Below are 11,156 nucleotides of genomic sequence, written 5' to 3' on the forward strand. Positions count from 1 at the left end.
TCCCTTCTTTCAGGTGTCACTGCAGTCACAGCCTGCAGTCTGGCATCTGCAGCCTCTTCTCCTGCCACAGGGACGGAGCTGAACCGGCCACACCCATCTGTGGTCCCCGCCCCGGTTCTCACGGAAACCAAGTGACGCCAGGTCCCGCGGGGAACCAGCTGGGAGGCCACGGCGCTGTGAAGCAGGGAGACCGGGAAAGAAAGAGAGATCGAGGACGACCAGTGAGGAAGATGATCGCCCTCTTCTTTGTCCCTCCCTCTCTTCGCTTTACTGCCTCTCGGATACGCCCCCCAGCCGGTACCCCGCCCTGCTCGTGGGAGAGCAGAGGACTTTACCGCCACCCCACCGATTCAAGCCACCATTGTCATACTGCACACCCACCAGGATCTCGGCATAAAACTCGTCCTGCCACAGCCACAGCACACCCACTGTCTCACACTGGGGATGTTCACACAGTTGGCTTTGATCATTACCTGATAAAAGGTGTCCACTGCTCCACATGTGAGCTGCAGTTGGTGGTTCTCGGTGGAGCTGCTGGTGTCATACAAGTTCAGCCTCCCTATTCAATCTGATCTTTCCCGCATCAATTTATTTAGCTTTTTTTTTCCGACTTAGGTTTGACTGTTGGCAAACGGATTGTTTTACTTTTATTAACTGCTGTTAAATTTAAAGACGCTATGTGTAGCAAACATATCATTGTCAAATTGATATTGCTACCTTGGCATAATTAGTGTAAACAAATGAGACGATACCCGAGATGAGCCAAATGTAGTTCCTCTTTATTAATTGCTGTTGTTGTGTTAGGATCTAAATTAGAACCCAGTTCCCATCATCGCCAGATGCTTGGTCTAAAAAAAGCAAATCTCACTTCCTGTTAATCAAACACATCTCCCTGCCAATCTGACCTGGTAATTGTGGAACACAGAAAACAGACGGTCGTTTTTTTTAAACACAAATTATGCAAATGTAGCAAATTCATCTTGACAATGGTTTATCTGTGTAAAAATGCCACACATAGCACCTTTAAGACATTTGTGTGTCCTTATGGGCTTGGTTGTCTGTTTGTTTGTTCGTGCTTTAAGAAGTGCTTTAAAAGTACCATATGACTGTTGAGATGTGGAAACATGAGTAAGCGCTTTATCTATTTTGCACAGAAGGGATCAGACATAGATTAGCTGCCATTCACATGTGTTTATCAGAGAGAGTAGAGATTGTAAACCTTTACTGATTGGATGTCAGAGTATTGTACAACTTGTTTATTGTCTGAAAGATTCTGATTCGTTTATTATTTTCTTACTTTATGAGACTTTTATAATAATTGCCCTTTAAGGGACACACATACTGGTTATTATGAAACATGGAATAAGTTTAGGATAGAATTAGAACACATAGAGATATGTATTTACTGGAAAACACATCCAGTAAAGGAGCTACAGGCACCGCAGCATAGTTACTAAAAGAAAGGCCTCGTGGGTCCTCAGAGATACAATCCAAAATGGAGAAGCTGTAGCCTGCCATCGTTCTTTATGTCTCTAACGAAGCCATGAGCTCACCTTCTTTATTTGTCAAGCTGCACCCAGTCCAGAAGTGCTCAGGGAAAACTGCAGCTGCACTGTGCGCTGGTGAACACCAGTTTCCTGATTTAGTCTTTTTATTTATGGGGTTTGTCACATCCGGCCGTTCCAGGCAGCATTGCAGTTAATGATCCAGGCTTCAGGACATTAGCTGTGTCCTTACTGTAGAGTTGTATTGATGCGTGACTTGAGCATTGATAATTTAGACCTGGACTACTATTGACCATATACATACGTGGGCTCACTGCAGGCAACAGCAGGGCATCAATGCTTACTTTTGAAGCTTCTTTTGAAGCATTTTCAAAAAAGTAATGAAATGTAATTAAAGACTGAAAGCAGCGATTCACCAACCATTTAAACTTTTTAACGCTGGCTGATACCTGCAGCACTTTTCAAAGAAGTTGGGACAGGGGCATATTTCCTAATCAACACTTATTTCAACTATTTTGAAAAACCAAGGAGGCCGATTGCTGTAGTTTAAAAAAAAAAAATGTTTATCCCATTATTCTTTGATATTGGATTTCAGCTGCTCCACAATGTTTCTGATGGCTTGCAGAAGCATTTCTGAACACATGCAGTGATTTCCATTAAAGAAACTACTCATCAGCAGTAAGGTGCAACTAACCTGTCCTATGGTGGGTTAAGTCTAGTTGATGATCCCTATGAACAGTTTACGCTTGTCATTGTAGCCCTAAAACATGTGCACAGACAGTTTGGAGACACAAGTGTCCCCAGGTTAGGCTTTACCACCTTTAAGAGATAACAGGGCTGTGATGATGTCACTGGTGATGCTTGCAACACCCAAGTCCACCAGGTTTTTTAGACATTAATCTACTCTTCCAGTCGTTATTTCTGCCCCAACTCTTTCAAACACTTTGATGTCTTTAAATATATATAATGAGAATAATGTTTTATCTAAACACAGTAACATTTCTCACTATCATTACTTCATGTTTTCTTTATGCTATTTTCAATTCAGTGCAGAGGTTAGGACATGGTAAATCAATGCATTCTCTTTATTTACATTCTACATGTTGTCCCAACTTTTTTGGAAACGGGGCTCTAAAAAAATGCACAGATCCACGACTCAGCGTGGTATTTTTGACTACTAACCCGACTTTTGTTTTCTTCACTTAATGGAACTCTTGAACATGGCTAATGGCCTTTCCTGTCCCAGAAAGCAGAGCTGTACAATGTAGGGTGCTCACTCACACATATCAGATTGTCATGTCTTTATTCGATGCAATTTTACCGATCCCTTTATTGAATTGTAGCCAAAGACTATTGCTTGGTAATGAAGACAATTTGGTTCATTCTGCAGTGCTTGACAAATTAGAACAAAACTAGCCAGATGTGAAGTTGTTCAAGACGGAAACTAAGGGCTTAATTATAGCTGCAAAATAACCTAAAGAGAACGTTTTGTGACCTTTTATCTTTTCATAATCTCTTGCCATTTACATTATTTTTATTGCCTGAATTGTGTTGCAAAAATACTGCAAAGTATTCATAGTGCTACTCTCGATATGTGGCAGTATGAGGTGGGTGTGAGGCCACATTTGGATAAAATTCAAGTTAAGGTGAAAATGACAGTAAATCTAAACTCACCGAAGCTTTCTGGAATTCATTTTTGGTTCACTGCACCGCTCTATGTGTTAGGCTCCATCTAGCATCTAGATTATCATCTCTTTTGCCCTCACTGAAAGGATAAGGAGTAATGTTTCTAAAGTATTTCTGCATTTTTCCTATCATCAGCTAATGACAACGTCACACTAGGGAAAAAGTGGCTGAAGACTGCAGCATGTCCAAAATTACTACGGCGATGTAGAATGATATTATGATCTTGCTTCCTTTGAAATGGTTGCTTCGAACACTGGGACCTGTCTGCAACCACTCGCAGTCAGCTGCCTCCTTCAAAGCAACTTTGGTGTGTCAGGAAGGCAATAAAATGGCAAAAAGACCAAGTCAGTCTGCTATCAGTTTGTGATGGAATGGAATCAAGTTGGTAATTACATGCAGTCTGTTTGTGATAACACTGATTAACTATGATAAAATGGTTAAAATTGCAAATTTGTTGCCATCTTCATACACAGAAATTCATCAGAACCTCATAGATTTGAAACACAGACTCAGAAGTGACTCTATAAGAAATGACTTAGTTGCTGCATGATGATGATTGGAATATAACACACTGACTGAGATTGTGTGTTGGCAATTTATCTTTTTTTAAAGTGTGTTAATTTACACACCAATTATTTCTAAATTCTGCCATTCAGAGTCTGTGTTTGAAGATAGGTTGCTTTCATCACTAAAAGCAGAAAACTTGAAAATGCAAGCACTGGTTTTTGAAGTTCCAGGTCATCATCCTATTTTTCTCTAGCATAGACTAAGCCATAATCCCACACAAAGTCCAAAACCAGCATTGTGTTTAATGTCTCTTACCTTGTTTACAAAGTTCTTGCCCCATCTGAGTCCTTCCTTCTGTCGGTTTTTCAAAAATAAGAAGCAAATTCGTATGTGGGTCTGAGTATGTGAGTGTGATGAAGCTAAATTTCCAGCCTAATCCAGCAGTGTGTCTAAGGTGATGTGTTTCTAACAGGTTTCGGCCAAAACATTATGCACAGAAAACAGCTGTTTTTGTAGGTGCACTCATTATTCGCTTTGCTTGAAGGTTGTTCACAGGAAGAAAACTGCCATTTATAATCTTTTGAAGTATGACAACTTAGAAATCCATCAGCTATAATACACAATGTAAAGTCCCAGAAAGACCATAAACTACTGATTATGTATTTTAGGTTAAAGTTCAATTAGTCACATTATGGGATGCATTGGACCCACCCCATATTGGAGAAATAAAAAGTCAGTATATCTTCAGCTTTTCATTCTGTCTGTGGCAGTGGGATATTTGACATTTTAAATATCCTTTTAATGGATAGAAGACTTTGCGAAAACCTCTAATCATGCTGCAGTTGTCGTTTATAAAACTACGGTCTCCGCAGACTGTACAGTTTTTCAAGCACTATAGAATAAATTGTAAAACTTGCATAATATATGGTGACACTATTGATGCAGAGCAGATACTTCTCGGTGTCATGTAGACTATTCATTGGCTGAAAACACTTCTGTTACTTTATGCACAACACTGTAGCAACCAAGCAATTCTGAAGTTCGATGAGTATGGTACAGTATGATTATTTAAGGCAGCGCGTGTCAGGGCAGTCAAAAAAGAAACAAACATCTAATGTTTTAACTGCTGCACACATGCCTGCGCACAGATAGTTGAGATTTCTGAAGGTTTGCATTTATTCTGACACATTTTTCTGAGAGGAAAGTAATCTGACTCTGACGTCAATCGATGTATACTGAAGGGAACTTTCAAACATGTAAGGGCTTTATTCCAATGACCACCTTAATCTTATTCTTCACTGTTATCGTGTCTATTTACCCATTGATTGCTATGCATTTTTTTAAAAACATTTTAAGTGTGTTGTCAATGCTTTTTATTTCTGGAAAGCATGATCAGGAAACAAAGGAAAACATCAGCAGCTCTATTTAAATCTATTCAAGACCATTTCACTCACTTATTATTATTAAATTTGAATGATCTACATTAGGGGTTTAAGAGGTTGTTCAAAGAGGTTAATGAATTAGGAATACTGTTCATTAAATGTGAAGTCGTACACTTTAGCTTGGACGTGTGGGCTTCTGAATGTGCTGTGAGGCAGGCAGAGGGTTCAGGTCCATGCTCCTCTGTGGTTTTATGTCTGCTGTTTTTGTTTGCTACAGAGAGAGAAAACATAAATGTAATTCAAATGAGTCTTTCCATGTTAAAGATGCTACTGTAAATAGATTGTGAATACTGATGATCATTTTCAAGGTAATATTTACGAATGTTTTGCTGTACAGGCATGTCTGAGTGAGTGAATGAATGAATGAGTTTGCAAGGGAAGTTGATTGTATCCTCTATGGAATGTTTTAATGTAAAAAAAAAAATGTAACAAAAAAAAACAGCTTCAAGTCTCCTTTACTTCCCGACTTTGCGGTTAGCTTTCAGAAACTGTCCGGCACCACGCGGCTGCTATTAGCAGAGCTGCGCAGTGCAGTTTAATGCCATCAGTGTTCCACCATCACTTAAGTGTCAGTCCAACTCAAAAGGTGAAACCATCGTTTACTGAACTCAGGCTTACGTTTTTGTTTTTTGCCATTCTAAGGGAAGAAATCCAAAGCTGTGACCGACTCAGAAACACACTGTTACGGACGTTCACTCTCTCCACTTTGAACTCACCATCCTTTGACTTTTCTTTCTTTCTTTTTTTATGAAGAAAAAAACTGCACCTTCATGAAAAAACACAAGCATGTTGAAAAAAAGTGCTTCAAGATTTCAACTTTACCATGAGTGTTTGCATAATCTTATATGCCCTTGTATGATGTTCGTATCTCTGTATTATGTGAAGATGTACACAGGTTGAGATGACCAGGTCCACAAGAGCCAAGCAGAGTATTTGTTCTAACTGGCAAAATTTACCCCTGGAATTACTTACTATTATTATCACTATTATTATTTGCTGGATTCATTCTGTTTATTACTATGAAAGTTGCTTTAATTCTGCTAATTAGAATGACTATGTTTTGTCATGCGACTGGAAGAAAATGCATTTATATTGCCCTTTTTTCAGGTTTTTATTATACAAATTGAAAATACACTAAATAGTGGTTGTGTCACTGAATTTATACGTAAAGCTGGCTTTAGTTGTATGGAAGTAAAATGTATTCAGAATGAACAAGATGACTTAAAATCTCAAAAAGAGCCTTTCCTTGCTTGAAAACTAGATTTTATGAAAGCAGTAGTTGGTCATAAGCTGAGTTTCATCTAGTTTTTTTTGGTTTAGGTTTAAAATTTGCAGTGCATTGTGGGGCAACTAGTTTCTAATAGATGTCGTCGAAACACTGCCAGCTGACCTTTTTTTAACACGTGGAAGTGTTTGGTGTGTAAGGAGTTTCTGAAAAATCAATAAAGAAAATTAATAGGAAATTTGGAATTAGGGATTACTATTAAGCTCTGTTCAAGAAAACTGCCATTTTTTTTCTTGTCAAGAGAATGCATTTGCACATATGTCCAATTGTGTTTTGGCATAGAGTTCTCATCTAAGTCATCTAAAAACTGAATCAAAAGTGCAAATATAAAGAACTTTTAGTTTCATGATTTTAAAATTTATTATGTTAGCTTACCATATGTGCGTTAGCTCTTTATTTAGTTTGGCTAAGTTGATAACGTATATTGTGTAGCTAAATTCTCTGATACTTTCCTTACGTATTTGTATGTCATAAATGCAAAGGCTAGAGAGTTTAATATATATATATAGCTACTGACTGTGTGTTGTATGTAGACTAATTAGCGGGGGTGGATTTACCTAGCTAAAGTCTATACAATTGTCAGTAGTTATTGCATTTTGTTGAAACTTACAAGGAACTACAAGCATGTATTTGAATTGTTACCAACTATTTCAGTGTCCCTCTTAGACTGAAAAAGTTGTTAGATTTTATTAGCATTAGTAAATTCATTAGCTAGCTTTGGTCTAGCTGATGCTAAAAACACTCCACCACCTCTAACCTGAACAGCTAACTCACCAGTTGAGAGAATCTCTCTCGCTAAGATTTCTTTGTAGGACTAAAACTCTACACATGCTGCTCTTTGGCCCCTGGTGTCTCCCTGTAGGTGTCCTTGTCCAGAGCCTGCTAAGTTAGCTGGCTGTATTTACTCTCTGCATGTGACCACAACAAACTCTCATCCTGTGCACTGTCGTTACGTCGACAATGCCCTCACCTCTCGGAGCGGCCACTGCCTGCCGCACTTAAATGTGGTGTGATAATGATGATTTCGATGATGACGATTTTCTGTTGATGGGGCTTGTATATCAGATGCCTTTGACAATCATGTGCACATATCAGAGTTACCATAACAACACAGGCCAGAGCGACTGATTGTGTTTTGTTTGTCTTTTCTCCTGGAATAAATCCTGAATGATCGTAAAATGACTCTCTACTCTCATTTACTCTTTTTCTCTGTCTGTTTGTGTGCATACTCGACGAAATAAGACTGACTTATTAGCACTACACAGTCTCAGAATGACAACTACATTCCTGCAAATGTAAACACTTTCGACTGTGTGTTATCTCTCAATATTTAAACACTCGCTATGAATCTGGAACTAGAGCAGACACTCTTTACTACAGTCTGACCACACTTAATGTATATGCTGTACAACAGATGGCTTACACACAGAGGACAGATGTTGCAAACACTAAAGGCACACCTCCCTTTTACTAGCACATGCTTGAAATATTATTAGTTTTAAAAAAACAAAAAATCCCTTTCAACAGATGTAAGTGTCCAGCGTATAAGTACACACTCTACTTGAACACGTTCTCCTTTGGTTTACACTCCAGTTATCACCACTTAATTGGATGGCCGCATGTGTCATTGCAACTAAGGGTTCAATAAGAGTACAGAAAAAACTTTGGAAATACATCATATCACTCTGTATTTTTGTAGTAGTGATAGCTTTCAGTGATAGAAGTTTATAAACTTTTCAGCAGCCCAGCATTACAACAAATTCATTGTTAAAATGTGCTGATCGGGTTTTGGTTAAAATAAGAATTTTGTCTGAGATAACAGCTATAGGATTTATTGTTATGAACTGCTGTACAGATATGTATCATCACCAATCTATGAATCCTGCTCATTTGTGGGAGCCTCTGACTTTTCATGTAGTCCAGTCATGTCATTTGATATGCTGTGTGTCAACTACGTGACTCTGGTGTTCAGGTGTAATTTCACTTTTTATATTATTTACTTGCTAAGTCTTGGTGAAGTTAACGTCATGCTTACAATGCATATCTTTTGCCTCTAGTATCATATTAAAAGAACATTTTAAACATATAACATTAGTGGCAATTCTAATGCTGTTATTGTAAGCTGGAGAGTATCCATTTCCCCATTGTTCTTTATACAATATCCTTCATTAACCTTCAGAGAGCAACTGGGGGTTAGTGTTTTGCCCAAGGATACTTGGGAGCGGCCAGGGATTGAACGACCAATCTGCCAATTAGTAGATGCCCTGCTCCACATCCTAAGTACAGCTACCCCATCCACCCAAAAACCCTACAATAATATAGTAATATAGGGAAAACCCCAAGAATCAGATGACCCCCGCAATTGAGCAACTTTTGCAACAGTGAGAAGAAAAAAGTCAATTTTAACAGGAAGAAAATGCCAACAGAACCAGGCTCAGGGAGGAGCGGCCATATGCTGTGACCTGTTGAGGGTGAGGGAGAGGAAATGCTGAGTAGTGTATAAACACATAATGAGTGAAAAAATGTAAGAAAAAGAAGAGAGGCAGAGAGTTCCACAGAAGAGAGCCTCCACTCTGGGGCCTCTGGATGTCTGGAGCCTGGATCTCCTCCATGCCTGCTTCATGCCCTGGGGGACGGGGCTATGGCCCTCCACACCCTCTAGCAGACCGTTACATGGGGAAACCTTTTGTATACAAGCGCGTTGATCCACACAGGTGTGCACACGGGTGTTCACTGTTTGTAGACATAAACTACACCTTTCTTAGCTGCTACTTCTAAGCACACTGTGCGCTGTCTGTCCTGCGTGCTGCACAACAATATTCAATATTTAGTATTTACTGCTGTTCACACTTAGCTAGATTAACGTGATGGTGTTGTGTTTAGTATGTTGCTTTGTTTTTTTGTTTTTTTTGCTTGTTTTCTCTTCTTTTTCTCTCAACAGGTGATCCAGGAGATTTTTTTTTTCTCTTTGTCGTTGTAAGTGCCCTTTCTCACTGTCCCTTTTCCCTTCTGTTTTTCTTTTCCTTCCTCTCTTTCTTTCTCCCTTTCCTATCCCCCAGTCATGTCTGTCCCATCTGTAACAACTGAAAATAAAGTAAATAATAACAACAAAGTTTGATCAAATGGACCAATACGGCAATGCCATGATGATCCATTTGGCAAAATAAATCCATTTGGTATCCTTGTTGGTCTTCAGACAACAATTCTGACGGCTAAAGAACCAAATGGGACAGGCAAAAAGAAAAAGAAAAAAAAAAAGAAGAGAGCCTCCAGTTCTACTTTTAAATACCCTAGGAACCACAAGTAAATAGCAGTGATAGAGCGAAGTGCTTTGTTTTGACGATACAGTACTATGCAGTCTTAAGATAAAATGGTGCCTGATTATTTAGATTGAATTCTGTATTTAACAGAGAGCCAATAATGAGAAGCCAGTAGGAGCGAAATATGTTCTCACTTTCTACTTCCCATCAGTACTCTTGCTGCAGTGCTTGGGATCAATTGAAGGAGGAGAAGCAGGACAAGCACAGAAATGAGCCCACTGTCAGAGTCCTTCTGCTGAAATGAACTCAGAAGGATCAATAGGAGAAAAGGAGTCTAAAAAAGTATCAATGGTACTGAAGGTAGCTGTAGAAAATGTTATATCTGTGAGGGGATCATAAATAATTTTTTGTCTAATGGTTAAATTTTTTATTTGTAAATAAATTCATGAAGTCATTACTAGTAGTTGTTTCTATCTAATGGGACAATAATCCCATTGTGGTTGCAAAGTGTCCATTGTTTCCAAGGTCCTATATTCCTAAGGTTCTGCCCCAATGTCCTATGTGCCCAGTGTCCTGTGTTTCCAGGTTCCCATCCCTATTCTTTCTCTGTTTTTGAGGTTCTATTTACCCAATGTCCTATTCCAAAAATGTATGTTCCCAGGATCACATCCCTAGGTCCCATGGTTCTGTGTTTATAAGTTTCTTCATTATCCGTTGTTTTGAAAGAACTATCTCAGAATCCCTGCTATCCTATATTACCAGGATCCTATCCCAGTGTTTTATGTTTTGAGAGCCATGTCCCATGGTCCCTTGGTCCTATGTTTCCAGAGTCCAATTCAAACACAATGTTGCAAAGGTCCCTTGATGTTCCCATCACCCTAACCCCACAACCACGAACCCTGGAAACACAGATTAAGCTACTGTCGACTTTATTGCATGTTTAAATTGATCATTGAACGACTGGCGACCTGTAGCCCTGACCCCCATCGTGAGCAAATGCTTCGAGAAGCTGGTCAGGGACTTCATCTGCTCCGCACTACCCGACTCACTGGACCCTCTACAGTTCGCATACCGCCACAACAGGTCCACTGATGATGCCATAGCCCTGACACTCCATGCTGCCCTGTCACACCTGGAGAAGAGAGACACGTATGTGAGAATGCTGTTTGTAGATTACAGCTCAGCATTCAACACCATCGTTCCCTCGAAGCTGGACAGGAAACTGCAGGATCTAGGACTGAGCAGCTCCTCTGCAGCTGGATCCTTAACTTCCTGTCTGACAGACGCCAAGTGGTCAGACTGGGCAGCACCACCTCATCCCCATCACACTGAACACTGGTGCTCCACAGGGTGTGTACTGAGCCCTCTCCTGTACTCACTCTACACCCACGACTGCACGGCCACTAACAACTCCAACATCATTGTGAAGTTTATGGACGACACTACAGTGGTGGGTCTTATCACCAACGGT

The 11,156-nt window shown here is 39.7% G+C and overlaps 1 protein-coding gene across 1 annotated transcript in view; it reads left to right on the forward strand.

Annotated features, from left to right (window-relative positions):
- The window catches only part of camk1da (calcium/calmodulin-dependent protein kinase 1Da), an 84,864-nt gene extending 78,585 nt beyond the window's left edge, over positions 1-6,279 (forward strand). Inside the window, exon 11 of the mRNA XM_031735677.2 lies at positions 14-6,279. Within this exon, the coding sequence (XP_031591537.1) occupies positions 14-135 (122 nt within the window). The 3' untranslated portion in view covers positions 136-6,279. The remainder of the gene's footprint in view (positions 1-13) is intronic.
- The last annotated feature ends 4,877 nt before the right edge of the window (positions 6,280-11,156 follow it).

Source organism: Oreochromis aureus, linkage group 17 (assembly GCF_013358895.1).
Source record: "Oreochromis aureus strain Israel breed Guangdong linkage group 17, ZZ_aureus, whole genome shotgun sequence".
NCBI lineage: Eukaryota > Metazoa > Chordata > Actinopteri > Cichliformes > Cichlidae > Oreochromis > Oreochromis aureus.